Source organism: Aphelocoma coerulescens, chromosome 5 (genome assembly GCF_041296385.1).
Source record: "Aphelocoma coerulescens isolate FSJ_1873_10779 chromosome 5, UR_Acoe_1.0, whole genome shotgun sequence".
Classification (NCBI taxonomy): domain Eukaryota; kingdom Metazoa; phylum Chordata; class Aves; order Passeriformes; family Corvidae; genus Aphelocoma; species Aphelocoma coerulescens.
In genome coordinates this window covers 21,099,509-21,116,919 of record NC_091019.1, presented here as the reverse complement: position 1 = coordinate 21,116,919, position 17,411 = coordinate 21,099,509, and the positions used below count along the sequence as shown (strand labels likewise).

Below are 17,411 nucleotides of genomic sequence, written 5' to 3'. Positions count from 1 at the left end.
ATTCTATTTTTTAATTTAATAACAAATTTCTGAACAAACCTGATTTTCTTGTCAAATTCACAGTGGTTTTCTTGGTTTTTTTCTGGTTTGATGTACCATACCCTGACTATATTTCTGCTAAGCTCACTGTTAGGATTGGTGGTTATTACCCCAAACTAAAACAACCATTTTCCTCTGAGAATCAATATAAAATTTCAAGCTGGCTTTGGAATATTTCCTTTTATCTTGTTATAGATTTTTGTCTCCAGGTGAGCTTATTGCAGCTTTTTCTACCAAAAAGAAATTTGGTGGCATATTGCTGCTGGAAACCAGTATCAAATTTCAAAGTCACAGGTAACAACTTCAGGAGGTGAGGGAAAGAATCATTAGGGCAACTACAGGAACCCCCAAAATGATACAGAGTGTAAGAGAATACTACAGAACATTTTTAACACAAAGATGGCAACCTGCATGTACAAACATGGATAGAGGAAAGAGGGAAAACTACACAAACCATTTTTGCATAAGAGTTCTAACAGGATAACTATGCCATCTATCTGCATTTCTGTACAGGGCAGAGAAGTTACAGGTCTTACTCTAACTGGTGTGCTACTATTTCATGTGCAGATTTATCACTTTTGCCATTTCTGTGTTGCTAATACATCCATATTTCTAAACAAGAATACTTGTGAATTTCTAATTTTTTGTGAGAATATATAATGTAGAAGTATTTATTATCCAGAAAAGTCATACCTGCTACCAAGGATTGGCTCCCCAGAGGCTCCCAAAGCAGAATAGTCCATGCCATAGAAATTCAGTCCTAAAAGTATTTTATTCCTCCATTTTGAATCAGGATCCAGTACTTCAACACAAGCTCGTACCCAGGGAAGGGGGGAGTTTGGACCAGGTCTGTCAAGTCAGCAAAAATTAAACAGGTTGTCAGAAAAAGTATATGTTCATACTCATCCTTCTCTTTTTGACCAGTGTAATTGTAAAGAGCAAATTATGGGACACAAAAATCAGTGAGGATAAACCTACAATTCTATCAAGGTTAAATGCACATTCTTCAGTAGCTTGAAGTGCTGATACACAAAACATGCTTGCCCCACCCTTGACTTTTTGATTCAATTCTAAGGTGAAGGGACATAAAACTTCTTCCTGGGGTAAGAAAAAGTTTCCCCCTAGTACATTTTCACTGGGCCTTGCACAATGACTACCCTATAATTCAAAACCCTGCATGACTTCAGTTACTTTCCAATACCATCCTCAATGTTTTTACTGCAAGCTGGCAAAATACACTGGGACAAAATCCACCATTTACTTACAGAAGGAACTATAAAATTAGTAACTGGTAAGCAAGATAAGTTTCAGATTGTGTGACACTTATTTATGGGAAAAAACCTAAAAATTACCTAACAAAAATGTACATGAAGAAAGAGAGTATAGCATTAATACACAGAGTAATTAAATTGTCATGTATGTAACATCAGGATATTGCACTCATTCCATTCCTACCTCACTGGAGAGGAGAGCAGGCTTTCCCTCAAACACTAACATGACAGAAGGCATTCACTAGCATGGTAACAGGAGAAGTATATCCTAGTCTTACAAATATCAACATCTGCTACTCCCTACTAATTACCTGCCTCAAAGCCTTCATGATACCTGTGTCATTAAAACTCAACATGCTAATATAGCAGAGCAGTGTTGCTGGGAACTGTGCTCATATTTAAAGGCAAATCAAGTATCAACTGTTTAAAGCTAATTCGTTCCACAATGTTATTATTAGTAGATTATTAGCGTACCCATCCTGCAGAACTGTGCTAAATAACTCAAAGCAAAAGAACCTGGCCTGGAAAAGAGTAAGTACCAGGTTATCCTTTCAAAAGGATGCCTTTTCAGCTTGAGTACAAAGTCTTTCATAATATCCAAACCCCAGATACACATTGCTGTTAAAAATGTACTGAGTTAGCAGCTTGTTGAAAAATCATCCATTTTAATTACTAATCCAGGACTTTAGTATCTGATAAACTTACAATACAGTATCCACTTAACTAGAAAAAAAAAATGAACTTCTACGGTAGATTTAACAGACTTAAGTAGGAATCAGCTCCTTCAATGATATTTCTGATGTCAGATGGAGTCTTACCTATGTGGTGCTGAATAGTCGTACGTCATGAGACTGAAGCTGTCTATTACTGAGGCCAACTGATCAAATTCTTTCTTTGTGAACATTCCTGGCTGGTTTGTCCTTTCAAAACAAAGCAAAACAGAAACAGGAAGAGATAAATTACTACAATAACCAGGCTTATTCTCTCCTTTGGCTTTCATACCATTTCATCACATAGGAAAAATCTTTCATTCTGAGGTGGCAAAAAAAAAAAAAAATATATATATATATATCTATATTTCAGTGCCATTTTTGTAATAAATATCTAAGAAAAAAAAATAAATTCAATGCTATGTAGGTTGCCAGTGGGAAGAATCATACTTCCACAGCATACTTACCAAATAAGCTTTTCCAGCACGGCTACAATAGTTATTATAAGGGCTGTGGACTAATCAAATTGCCCTAGGTAGCAATCAGTTGAACTCTAAAAGCTTTTACGAAACCTTTAATTGCTTGGGCTGTTAAACTGGTTTTGACACTTACAAAACTAAGTTCTCTGAGGTGTACTTAAATAAATGGATGGGTGCAGCTTTAATAGAAAAATATACACCAAAGGTAATTTTTTTATTAACCTCCAAAAGAACAATTTCAGTTTATACTGTACTTAAGAAAGACTAAAGAAAGAAAATCTGTTTTCTTTAGACAAAAACAGATCCATTTCTTTCTTTGGGCAGGGGAAAGAAAAAATCCATTCTATGACCTTCTCTAGACATAAGTCTAATTATGCCTTCAGCATATCTTGGTATGAAATATGGAACACCATTCTTACTTCCCTTTTTTTTTGTTTACTCTTGATTTACAAAATATAGAACTGTATTAATATCTACCTTATCTTAATGGGTGAGGGGGTGTATATTTTGTCTGTTTTGGACTCAGAGAGGCTATTGACTTCCCTCAGTCATTCAAGATGGAAACAACTAATTCACACAAGTTGCCTGAAAACATTGAATCTGTTTCAAAGAGAATTTGTAATTTCAAAGTAGCAGCACAAATAGCACAGCAGGCAACATAAGACGAACTTAATCACATTGCAAAGATGAGACTGAACTAAAACAGAGGCCAGAAGAACCCTGTCCTCAGCCAGAGGGCTCTGAAGCATGTTAACATGAGGCAAACAGGTAGAAAAGCAGGATATTGTCCCAAATAATCTGAGACAGCAGTTTTTATAGGGGGACATTGCAAAAGAAGAGAAAAGGGAAAAAATGCAATTTAACAGCTACAAACTTGGTGGTGCATCTCTCCCATTTAAGAGGCAGACTTATAGGATTGTACAAGATTCCTCTAGAGAGCAGAGGAGAGAGACATGGAGAATCCAGACCTTCATAGTAATACCAGAAACTGCTACTTGATCTACAAATTGGAAGCCAACCCGTATCTGGGCAAGGTATGCTTTTAAAACCACTCACATTTCATCTTAAATGTAAAAAACCAAAAAGGTGCTCAGTGACAGATGCAAGTAATAAACAGAAAAATCACATATTTTGACCTTTATGCCTTTTGGATCAGTGTGCAAATTCTACATCCAACAATATGTTCTGTGTGGATCACCAGAGCATAACAGTGTTCATTTATCAGTTCACAAGGACACTTTGTGTTCCACTGCATAAGGAAAGAGGTGAACAAAATGCAAGTTACAAAGTGGGGCAGATTAAATCACGTAACATGCCTGTCATGTTATAAGACAGCAAAGCATGAGTGAGATGTGCAAGAATGTAATCTGTATGAAGCATAGTGGTGTTGCGGTAGTCTCAGATTTTCAGAACCAGTGATATACTGGTCATAGGAAGGAGAAATTCCATTCCTTTCCTTCAAGGGTCGTAACAAACTAAAACAAATCCTCACTTCTGGAACCTACTGGTAGACCTCAGGTTTTTCATAGTTATCTGCTTGTCATGTACTGCAATTGCAAACTACAGTTGTTCTACAAGAATTAAAATAATAAATACATCTTTGAGACAATGTCATGGCAACTTGGATGTCTGTAGGCAAAGCAATTTCCTGATGCAAACTCCAGCAAAACACATTTTCAGTAAATTGATTGTGATTACTCCTGAAGGGAAAACCATAAAAAGTAATTATAATGTGTATTAGATATTAGGGCAAGTTGGATTGCTTTATAGATTAAGCCAGGTAGTAACTTTAATGAAATTTGCATGTGTAACTTAAGAAGAAACCCACAGGTTAAAACAGATATTGTCATAATTTTCTCCAAAGCAATTTTGTAACTCGACTATTTCTGTTACAAAGGAATGCCATCTGAGTGGCAATGGCATAAATTTCCAACTTGGAACAAAACCAGCAGCAATGAATATACTTTGTCCATTAATGTATAGTGTTAAAACAGCAGCACTCTTCAAAAAAACAAGCATCACTCACCATTTCAGTAAGTACCACCAGTCAACTCTGCTCCAGTCAAGCACTTTGGGAAAATGTCCACTGGAACAAAACCAGGACTATTTGATTCATGTCTTTAGAATTGTTCTGAGTCAAGAAAACTGGCACTCAAGGATAAAACCTAAACATTTCAACAGCTATTATACTTAAAATTTGAGGTTTTCCAATCATTCTGATATTTATGTAAACTTAACTCAAGGGCAGGTATGTTCTACTGACTACTTTGTTGAGAAACCCAGCACAGAAAGTCAGGAGACTTAGCACAAAATATGCACAGTCCATGAAAGGAATATTTTCCAAGTCTAAGTCAAAAACCTGTCATTCTTTTAAACTTTGAATACCGTTTCCAAAACAGTCAGTGAAGTGGCAGAAGCTTCATCATCATTTATTAGCTCTGTAAAATATATATAGAATCAAAGAATCATCAAATATGCTAAGTTGGAAGGGACCCACAAGGATCATCAAGTTCAACTCCTGGCCCTGCACAAGACAGCCCTGACAATCTTCCCATATACCTGAGAGCGTTGTCCAAACGTGTCTTGAACTCTGTCAGGCTGGTGCTGTGACCACTTCCCTGGGGGGCCTGTTCCAGTGCCCAGCCACCCTCTGGGTGAAGAACTTTTTCCTAAGGTCCAACCTAAACGTCCATAAAGACCATAAAAAGAGCCTGTATTTAGAGTTACCCTAGTTTGCTAAAACACTCAAGCCTAAGTCCTACTGTCTTTGTAGAAAATTTGGCATAACTTAACCAGTTTGCTGAATATTTTCAGTCTTCTAAACTGGGACAGACTCTGCTCTCACTTGGTCTTATTTTTTTAACATGGCTTGTTTCATTATAAAACTTTATGGAGAACATTAAGAGACACTGCAGAAGGAGAGGCGAGAGTAACAATTGAGTTTTCTCTGAAAATCTGCTCTTAAAACTTCCACTGGTCTTGAGCAAGCCAGGGCTCTTCTCAGCCCCTTTGCAAAACCAGACCCAAACTCTTCTCCTAAGATCCTGAAACTCTCCCAGAGCTTAGAGAAGGATGATTATTGAAGAATGGTTAGAGGATCAGGGGCATGGATCATTGATAGAATTATGGGATCAATAAAAGAACTGTACAAGCAAGGGCCTGCAAGCAAAAGGCCTGTGTGAGAAAAACTCTCCATGAGAAAATCCCTGTGTGAAAAACAGGCCTGGGAACAAGGAGTTTGAGAAGGTACAGCTGTGGAGATAAGACCTGGAGGGAGGAGGATGAACTCTGAATTCTTTTAATCATAACATAACTGCAGAAGCTTGCCAATGTAAGTCCAATTAGGTAGAAGTAGAAATGTGCTTTGATAAGTTTTAAGCCACTTAAGAGTTAACAAGCTGGTATACTATATAAGTGCCCTGGATTGCTAATAAACAGAGCTTGCTCTTATCAACCACATTGGCTTGGACTGCAATTTCTCCCCCCCGCTGGAGTCCACGGACCCTCAATTCCAACAGATGATGATGCAGGAGGGGTGGAGAAAGAATGAAGATGGAATGGAAAAAGGATGTCCTGGATGGCACAGCTGGTGCTCCTGGCCCTAGCCCTGGAGCTCCAGCCCCCTGGGATTGTCCCATGCCAGGACTTGCTCCCTGGGGCAGCACTGTTCCATGGTGCAAGGGGAATGGGGAGGCCACATTAGCAATGGGCCTGGTGATACCACCCTGACCCGATCAGAACGCAGGGCACCAGGATGGAATCAGTTTCAGCTCATGGATATCCTCAAAGAGTTAAAAGTCCCAGGCATTCCTGCTAGTATCAACTATTCCTATTCAGCATCCATGGGTGTTTTCAGTAACTTGGATTGAACAAAATACATTAATGTGAACTATAATCAACTGAAAAACTGAACTGTATAAATTGAATCTACAACCAAGCCTGCTCCTCGGTGCATCCCCGAATGAAACAAACATTTGGAAGATAGGGAAGGGAAAAGGAGGACTGATTTTTCTGGGATTGCTGAAAACCATTGACTTACACAATTAACAAGAACCTTTTTTTTTTTTTTAATCTGAGATACTTGAGGGTTTTTTACTATTAAATAGGCTTTAAACTTGTTCAGGCAACATCTCATAGTTACAGGTTTGGTTTGCACTATTATTGAGAACGCACTGGGGTTTTTAGCTCCTTTCAAGGCAGCTTCAATGTGGCAGTGCAATATTACGTCTCAACCTATGCAACCAGGCACTATATTGCATTTTTATGTCTTCTTTACCCAATGTGCTTTCCCTGTTTCCATGAAAGAGCTTCTCTGGCATTGAAAAATACTCTGGTGAAAAGCAGATGCAAAGCTAGTAAGTGTTCAGACTTGAGTCATCACTCAACATACTTTTCTGATTGACAATTTAGGATCCAAAAATTTGTCTTACACTTCACGGTCTACTTTCAGTACAGGGTATGTGGTTTATCTGCCTGGCAAGCACATTTCAGGGAGGGAAATTACCCAAGCAAGACTATACCAATGCACAGTATGAAATGCATAAACAAATCTCCATAAAATGAGACATCAAATGTGTGACAGGTATAAGTTCTGTCACTTAAAGAGTGACTTGAAAATGCTCTGACACTGCTGACACTGGTAATGAGGATGACATAAAATTCCACAGTAAACAGAAAATCAAATTGTATCCTCTATCTTATATCATTAATATTTTAAATTAACACTCTGTGGTGAATGTGTGTTACGTATTATTGAAAAGGAAAAGAATTGCTCAAAGAAATGAAGCTTTATTTTTTCTTCTTTCTGGTTTGAAATGACTGTTAACCTGGAATGATATTTATCCCATATTTTTCAATTTTCTGTTTTCTGGAAAAATCTGTAGGATTATATTTCTAAAATACCAGCCAAATGTAAACACTTAAATTCCTTGGACCAACAAGCCTTTCTAATGGATATAGTATCTATTCTTTATAGTATTTTTAAGCATTTATTAAAATGTGTAAGAAATATGGACTTAGCCCTGTAAAAATACATTATCTGGAATTAATATAAAAACTGTCTGTCACTCCTGCTTAACATTTAAGGGATAAGGCACCATACAACAGGAATTCAGAGAGGTGGCTTTCTACAAAAGCAAGTAGAATTTATCAGTGCAGGGGAATGATTAACACTAAGGATAGAAAATAGCATGAGAGTGCTGGGTGTGCAGAAAGGGGGTGGAAGAATAAAAACACACTGCAGAGAGAAAATGAGAGTTTTACTTTCCAGTTCATTGCTTTTTTACCTAAAGTGGACATTTTTTATTCTGTGACATATTTTCCTCCTAAAAACCAGTGAAGAAGCTGCCTTATACAACATCCACGGAAATCCTTCTTGTAAAAAGCCTCAGGAATACAACATAATCTTTACAAGTTCTCCTCTTCAAGTAAGAGAGCAATGGCAACCTGGCAGAACTCACAGAACAATGATTCCCCTGAGAGCATAAGTCTTATTTGCACACATTCCTGAGAATTTGTCAACATTTCCCAATGGCACACTGCCACATGCATATAAAAAAAAACCCTATTATTGGGACAACATCACAGACTCAGAAGAAACCACCTGTTTTCCTTGGTATTTCCATATACACAGCTTAGAATTCCACAGTCTCTTTATACTATTTTATCTTTACATGTCTAAAATAACTGCGGGGGTGTTTGTTTCACAGCCTAGAAGGTTTATTACCCAAATCTTTCAAATTACACACAGTCATATGTATCAAAATTCCCATTAAAGCTTTACTGGTAAGTATTTCTGTAAGGTTTTGAGTTTGTAGTCTTTCATACTGAAAGATTGGAAAAAATACTTCAACAATGCAAGCTGCTTTCATTTACTTTCAAATGAATCTACACTCTCAATTACTTCTTGTCTCACTACAATTACTCTCAAAATGAAATAAGGAGAAAAAAGGTCTTTTAACTGACTGCTCTTCTCTGCAAGTTCAAACTGCATTCTCGGCGGGTTACCTCACCTTCACCCTACTTTATAAAAGAGAATTTTCCTGTATCCTCACATCTTTGAATAGCCTTCATAATGGAATACTGATTGATTTTCTGTTTCCACTATAATTCTATTTCAGAAGTCAGACTCTCAGTAATGACTTAACTTTCTTGTCATGTATAATTTTCTGTAAAGCAACTGTTTGCAGATCTTTCTTCACCACAGGATATTATTGGTTTTCATAGCTCGTTGCATATAATGCTACTGCATTTTATGAACACAGACCACTGAATTCAGCTAACACAAATGCTGAATAAAAATACACTGTTTCTTTCTGCATGAAGTCTGTTCTATAGAAAATGGAAGAAAGAGCTACATGTCTACCCTGCTCATCACACAATTATAGGCATCGATAATGAAATAATCAAATGTGTAAACAAGATCAATCTGAAACCATTTCCTTTTTCAGAAAAAATCCTCAACAGTTTTGTAACTACCCTTTCTCATTTTAGGTTTTCCAAAACTCTCAGAATGACAGCTCACTGAAGTAATTTTCCACTGTCAGTATTTAGAAAAAAATTCTACATGGATTCTGGTTTCCATGGATGTTTTGCAATTAGATTTTTCATTTACAGTGCCCTCTTACAGCTGGGTCTTAGGGGGGAAAAAAAAAGATATGCTATCTGTCCAGCTGTGTATTTTCATGAAGTAACAGGGACCTGACTATTCAAATTCTATGCCTATGTCAATTTGGCTTGAAACTGGTCAAATGCCAAAGAAGCTTCAGCAGAGAGATGAAAAATGTAAGAGAGAAAGCTTACAGACACCTTGTTACCTCAGAAATCAGGCTAAAAACAGAATTAAGGTCTGTCTACAACAGCATTCTATGAAGCAGTCAAGTCAACAACAGGACCTTGAAACAATACTGCTGTTCAAAGTCATGAACAATAATTACAGATCTAATCCCTGCTGTCAAAGAACATGACCATACTGAATCTTTATCCAATGAAAGAGATCCTCAGGTAGACAAAAACAGATTTACTCCATAGTGAGGGGTGAATTCCATGCAGTTGGATGGAGATTGTAAAAAGCACATGTAGTGGGTTGAACCCGAGTTGATGGACAGACTTTTAGACCAAACGCTTCTTGTAATTTACATATTTACATATTCACAGACAACAGATCAAGGCTTTTGCAGAAATGCATGTTACTCGGGCATTTCAGAAAATGCACATGCTTACTGTAAATTCAAGTATCTTCACCAGCCTTCAAAATACTGATTTCTTTTTCTCTAATTCCTTCCTAAGAAAAAAATGTTGCAAGAGGTGAAGCATGATCCAAACACAGTATCTGATCTTGTGGCCTACAAACCCAGATCAATATGACAAATCAAGGATCGCACATTTCAAAACCAAAAATGTCCATTGAACCGCAGTGTTAAGGTCAGTCCATTTCAGGAGAAACAAACAAAACAAAATCCAATTTAGTATAAATTTCTCCTCCCAACTTTTTTACCTGTTTAACAGTCTCCGTACAAAAGTCTTATTTCTCTTTAAACAGAACGAAAAATCAAACTAAAAGGTAATTCCATAAAATGAGTGCAATCACCTCTTGTCACATACACTCTTCCAGTCATGGTTTTTCATCTGGTTCTACTCAGAGAACACTCTCCCAATTTCACACACTAAAGTGCTGGAACTGATGAACACAGAGACAAAAGCAAGAGGTTCCTTCCTCTCTCAACTAAAGCCCATCTTCTTAACATCTCCAAATCCCATTTTGCTTACATAACACAAAAGAATACCTTATTGTTAATATGTCAGAGAATCATCATCCCAAGAGATACAAATTATAAAAGAATGAGCAAATGAAAAAGGAGATTGGAACAATCTGAATATTCCAAGATAACTGCTTTAGCAAACCTGGGCTGGATGTTAGGGAGAACCTTCTAAAGCTGTAGGTAGTCTGGGAGCACAGTTCTGACATCCATTAATTTGTAGATTTTAAGAGCTTTTTAGATAAACTTCTGCTAAAAGTAATGTATTTTTTGACTTTTTTTTTTTATTTTTGCCTTCCAGTACTATGCTATTCTGAATAGTAGCTTAAATTCAGAAGTAAAAACCTGCAACCCCACTTGTGCACTGTCTTTGGTGCACTTATTTCATGATAGGAATGGTGACACTCAGATGCCTTCAGAGCATAAGGGCTATCTGTCCCTTGTCCACATAAAAGATCACAATTTAAAATAAACAAACATCTCTGCTAAAAAACACAAGCCACATTACTGACTGTTTTCAAATTTTCTCAATGGCAAAAATCTCTTTACCAAATTCTCAGATAGGAAAGATTAAGATAGGTATTTTAAAACCAACAAAACCTAGACAGCTTGACAAGCAAGAAAATCGTAACTGAGAGCTACAGATTCACAACACTAAAGCCCTGGGAGTGGTTCCTTCATACACTCCAAGTGCTTCATATCACTAGGGGACTGTGAATTATAACAGACTGACAAGTGAAAACTTGCTATATTTTTATCAGGAAGCAGAATGGTATATCTGTACCTAATGAATTTTTAGCAGAACATTAGGGGCTGGCACTCTTCTTTAATACACATATCCCATCCCAGCTGCTGCCTTTGCAGTCCTTGCTCTCCAAATAGGGAGAAGCACAAGATCTGTTCTTGCCATGGAGTAGCCTACACAGTTTTCATGAAGCCAAACTAATTACCTGTGGCCCATCTGGTTTAAACCAGTAACAGAAGTCAAGAAGGGGAAACATGCCAACCAATATATGTCCTGAAAAGAAAGCATGAAATCTCAGCAGACGGCCAGGGACAACTCAGCCTGAAAACTGCTCTGTCCTCAGAGCTGAGGCATGATGACAGACCAGCCACTCAAATTCTTAAATTACTTGAAAAATACAGTGTATCTGAAACTCTTAAATCAACACAAGAAATACACGTTTCTTATGTGCATGACAAAACCAGACAATATGACTACCAAAGAAAATTCATTTTGATACTTGTTGTATTTACAAGTTCCATTTTTGGGAAGGTCAACTGTTCTCTAATGCTGTTTCTGTTATGTTGCTTCAGCCTCTTCATAGGAGCCATTTAAGAAGGACTATGCACAAATGAACATCCACTGTGTCACCATTTGCTTCTCCTAATTTCCAAACTATTCCAGTGCCTTTCATGCCAGGGCTTAGTGCCCAGGCAAGCCATGCTCCAATAGCAGAACATCATGCAAAACAAACTTGTACTCTGGAGCATACGAGCCTAATTTAAAAACTCTAACACACCAAATGTAGCCTTAATTCCTCCTTGCATAAAATGCTCACCATTTTTCTTCTCTTTGTTTTTGGAAAGTTTTCCAACTTAATACTGAAACTTATGCTCTACACCAGCTGGCTCAGAATTGGTAGAGCTACAAATGATAGATATGTGGAGGATTACATTCCACCCTTTCTTCTCTTTGACTGTTGTTAGCTAACTTGCACATTATTTTAATGATCCTCCCTAGTGGGAATTCAAAACTGGATGTGTACACTTGCTTCAGTGTCAGTACAGTCAGACCTTTGTTGCATTGATTTTATACAGTAAGGTATAGTCTTTAAAAAAGAGCCAATTCTAAAAATAAATTTGTTCCTCTTGAGTCCTTTCTGAATCTATGCAAAATGCATGGAACCTCTCATGGCTGCAGGCACAGCTATGCGGTACTTAACCTGGCAGCCCACCAAACAGCAGCAAAACCAGGGAAGTCATCAGCAAGGGAAACAGATGTAGTTTAGAGTCATTAACAAGCATCCAGATTTACTGTAGCTACCACAATTCACTTCAAAAAGAGATGTGACTGACAGACCTATACTTTGGGCCTTTATACAGGGAAAAAACATGAGCCCAGTAGCCTGACTCTGAGTATGATTTAATAGTATTACCGTAATTTGAAGACATTATTAAACTTTCTCCGGTAACTGTTACTCAGAAGTAGTCGGTAATAATTTCCTACTGAGTTTTCTGTTCCCCTCAGTATAAACTGATATCTCAAGCTATATCTTGTGATCCAAATCAAACATATTATACAAGTTCTCTAACACGCAATAAAAATGATTATGCCAGTCAGTTAGCCTAGACAGCCTTCTTAAGAGTCATTTCTGTGTTTTCTTGAGTGCTGAATTTTATGCACAGGGCCCAATTACAAATTACTCTCCATGTTCCTGAACGGCCCTTTTCTTTTAGGATACTCACAGGGAGATTGACAATTATGGGAACAATGGGGGACAAAATGTTATTACCAACTAGGCACAACAAATACGAAACTGTACATAGTTAGCTTTCAGATTTTCCCACCCAAGTCCCATTTTCTGTATATTGATTGTCCAAAGAGATTGTCTTCCAGCATCAAATATCCTTATCAGCAACAGTGAGCATGCAGAGCATATTTGGAATATACTTACTAACTCTACAGTAAATAAACACTTATCATTTTCAGAATTGCTTGCTTTTCTGTGACCTCATTTGTCAAATTGGAAGGAAAAGTAAGAAAAATTATACATGTGGAAAGCTCAGAAAAATTCAGCAACAGTATTAGTGATTCCAACAAAATAAGATTATTATGAGCATGTTTCTCATGAATATTTTAACGCTTCATAATTTTAAGTGTATATATCTGCAAAGCAGAATCCTACTTAATAAACAGTTGTCTACAAAGTTGGTTTCCTAATATACCATTATTTGACATAATCTGATAATTGGAAACTTCATCTGAAACAAGCAATAGGTTTCCTGCTGGTTTGACCCGTTATTATTTACTTACCAAAATTTGAGGCTCTGCATTCTGCCCCACATAGTCCTGCCTGAGAATGATGCTAAAAGTAAGTGATGGTTTCCATTTCACTCCAAAACAGACACATGTTAGAAGCCACCTATAATTGCATTGAATTTGTTTACCATACATTATCATAAAAATTACCCTGCTGTTTACTTGCATATTCTACATCAGAATTTCTACTTGCTACAAATACTTCTAAGAAAAACTGTGTGTATATATACACTGGAATAGTAAACTAACAAACATATCATTCTGTATACACAAAGTTATGGCAAGGCAATTGAATCTGCAGCAACTTCTAAAGATGACAGATTACTGATATAAAACAAAAATATAATTACAAGTATCTGTTCATAATCAGTTTCTAAAAAGACTGAAACACCTATTTCCTTTATCACATTTGCAAAACACTGGTCAATTGTGGCATCCATTAGATTGAGCAAGTGTGAGGTCAATGAGCAGTTATTCATTGTGTGCTCTTCCTACTTTTCAGTCAAATATGTATGTATATTTACACAAAAGGCAGAAAAGAGCATGACAGCACAAAGTAAGAGGAGGGACGAGATGTCAACCCTCCTGCCAGTCTTTCTCAAGAGGCAGAGTAGCAAAACTAAGCTGATATTGACTGCTACTGGATAGCAGTAATGAAGATTGCATAGATTCTGGTAATTTTAATTGCACAGCATCTCTAGAAAGAAAAAGCTGAAGATAATTAAGACAGTACTTCACATCCACAATGTTCTTGCAGCAAGAATAAAGAATGAACTGAGTAGCTAAAATGTTAATTTTGAAAAAGTGGCAGTTTAGTGGTGGAAAATACTGACAATACATACCTAGAGAAGTTTTAAGTAACAGGAAGAGAAGCTGTATATTTTTTTCCCCTCACATATGCAAATATGAAATCCAAAGCTAGGGATTGCTTGCTGTATTTTGATGGGACAAGAACATACATTATGTTCAAATACTTGAAGAGAGAAAGTGGTTTGGGTTCCTGCAGCTTAAAATGAAAGCAGCTGCACTACAGCTGCACATCTCAAGAAGTCAATAAAGACAGACAAATTTTTCTAGAAGCTGTGAGGTTAAGTGTGCCTTTTATCAGGGAGAAACATGTTTGGTTTTAATTTAAATACTGCTTTGATATATGCTATCAGAAACAAGCCAGGAGATAACAAATTATTCTAGCTAAACTGTATGCAATTTACCAATAGTAGCACTTCTTGAGAATGTCAGGAGGACAGCAATAGCTCCAATGGTTTGTTTACAATGTGTTTCACTCTTAGCATTAATCCCAACCACCATGTCCCACAAGGTTAAATGAAACCATCCTGCTCACTGACCTCTGCTTTGTACTGGCAGGCATGCTATTAAAACACAGCAAAGAACAGCAGCTATTTTGCATACATTTACTCAAATCAAGGATCAAGGCTTAACACATCTAGTTATTATTATGCTAGACGATAAAATTGCTGAAGTATAAAGCTACTTTGTGTTACCTGAGGCTTCTTACACGACTGAAACAATCTTTTTCTAACAGTGTCTTCTGTGCATTTTAATTATGAGGGATACATACAAAGCTCCAAAGTTTTAGAGATTTTTCAGCAGATTTTTGATTTTTTTTCTCAGAAATGCAGCAGTAGCTAGATCTGTAGTTCTAAAACTCTTAATAGTGACAAAATAAAGGGGACGTGACAGAGGAGATGCAACTGCTACAACAGGCAGGAACTTGTCACCATTGCCCCCTATCCCTTAAGTCATACATTCAGTCAGGTGGAAAGATGACAGGGAATCTTCTGTGTCATGTGCCCTGTTTGCCTAACAGGACTCTCCCAGGGAAGGTAGGGTGTGATTCCTGTGATCTGTTTCTCTCTTGGACTCCTGGATACTCCTCAACCTATTCACCTCCTTGTGGAGTTCCACGAGGTCTTTCCAGTTCAGGAAACCCCCTGGGCAGCATGCTAGAGTGCTCCACCACAGATCATGCTGACAGTGCAGCCTCTCACCTCAGCATCTGAGTTTACTTATTTACTTCACAGTTTACTTTCTTTCATTTATGGATTCTGCACAACATCAAGAGATAAAGAATCATCTGTTATTCAAGGAGCGGCTACTGCCTTGTAGCCTGAAGACTGGTGTGTTGAAAGGATATCCATCACACAGGACAAATTGCCTGGTGCATATCCTAACCATCAAAACGTTAATAAAGAGTAGAGTATCATATTACGAAATGACACAACCAATGCCATTTTTATTTCTACTTTGTCCAAAGAACTATACTTCAGGGGATGATAAAAGTCCAAGGAAAGTGACCACTAACAGCCTAAATACAGAGTTATTTAACACTCTGTTTAACAAAACTAACAGCTTTTAACGAGTGTATACTGAGACTTAACATATTTAAATCATGTCTAAAGCCTGTAATAAACTACAAATGCCAGGAAGGCAATGGTTGTGCAACCACGGATGGATTGAGAACCCCTGTGAAGACAACACCACACCTACAGCTTCCAAGAACTTTTTGTCTTTGTTCTTTCTCAGGGCAGCAAGAAACAGGAACATTACTGGTGCTCCTTTCCATGATAGCTTATGCAAATAAACTTAATTTTCTCTACTTGTTGCTTTATTTAGAGTAACTGGGAGATACAATGGATAAAATGGTTGCTGAACCTGGACAAAACATGCGATAATCTAGTCAGATGAAATTCAATTTACTTGCAGATAGAAAAGAGTTACTACACAAAGTCTCATTTTTTGCTTTGAAAATGTATCCCCCATATTATAAAGAATTTAAATACAGAGAAACAAAATAACCAACCCAATGCCTATGATTTATGAGAACAGGTGCAACCAAATTTCAAAATCCATCTGCCATATTTATTCTTTTCCCCTTAACATAGTTATGCACATGCATATTTAGGCATAAAGATAGTTCACTCCAGCACAGCTATCCTTTCTGGAAAGAGGCTTGTGAAATCAGTATAAAAACATCCACATAGCTTTCCCCAGTGTAATTTCTGCAGCACAATAAAACACTGAAGTGCATATATTTAAGGCAGGAATTTAATCAAGCCCGGGATTAGTAGGACCAATGGAGTTACTCACCATCAGCAATGGACAGAATATGCCTGGCTACCCACTGACCTTTTAGAAATGGTACTCACAGTTTACATGTGCATCAGTGTCCATGCATGTCAAAAGCAGTAAAATTCTAACTTTTTGAGACAATCTGTTGGAAGACAGGGTGGAAGTCTCCAACAAACCACCTGCTCTAGCAACCACTGCAATCCTTGCACGTCTCTTCAGACATCTGCAACTGCAAGACTCCAATCACAGGGGAGAATTACACATACACTTTGTAAAGAATAGCTTTGACTCCTGCTGTTCCTCTCTCTTGTAAATCACTTATATTTGCAGGAAAATCATGCAATTTCTGGACATCAGGTGGATTAAAACACTATTTCAATCTCTGTTTTCCACCATGGGAGCTCTACATGCATTCTCTGTGACAGTAAAGTTTGCTAGAGAGATTCCTGCCTCCTAATCAGCATCCAAACACATTCACAACTCTTGATTACTCTTGATTATGCCAGCACAACTGCCTCTGGTTAATGTAGTGAAAAGCTATAAAATGTCTGAATTAAAAAACAATACAAAACAAAGAGTGAAGTTTTCTTTTAGTCCAAAACATTTTACAAGCAAACCAAAATCCAAAGGCGCCACTGGAACCTTTAGTTACCAAAGCAAGGTTCAGTAGAGGATCAGTCTTACTTAGTTTTTGTTGCAAAAGTTGAACTTGAGAAGTTAAACAGATGACCCAACATGCTTTCTTCCTGCATCCCACACTCAATGTCATGTGCAGTGCTGCATTTTCCAGACAGATTTTCCCTCAGCAAACCAGTATTTTTAGCTCTTAAGCGTCTCCTTTCAGATAGCATTTGCTGACAGACCACTTTGATCTTAATGCATATCAAAAGAGTCTAAATTAAAAATTCCTAAATAAACTGCTTATATTTGACTATTCTCTTTTTAAATTTTAATCAGGGTAGAACACAGAAGGGACAATGTTTCAACTCCTAGCATACCAGTTGGGTAGGGCATTCCATATA

General features: G+C 37.3%; 1 protein-coding gene across 9 annotated transcripts in view; it reads right to left on the bottom strand.

The window, feature by feature from the left end:
* CHID1 (chitinase domain containing 1) overlaps nucleotides 1-17,411 on the bottom strand; it is a 105,990-nt gene that overhangs the window by 64,219 nt on the left and 24,360 nt on the right. For all 9 annotated transcript variants that reach the window (XR_011151356.1, XM_069017000.1, XM_069017002.1 and 6 more), the window contains 2 exons: nucleotides 2,129-2,230; nucleotides 733-888 (listed from right to left, as the gene is read on the bottom strand). Coding sequence is in view for 8 of the 9 variants with exons in the window: in XM_069017000.1 (XP_068873101.1) it covers nucleotides 733-888; nucleotides 2,129-2,230 (258 nt within the window). In the remaining variant the exon portion in view is untranslated. The remainder of the gene's footprint in view (nucleotides 1-732; nucleotides 889-2,128; nucleotides 2,231-17,411) is intronic.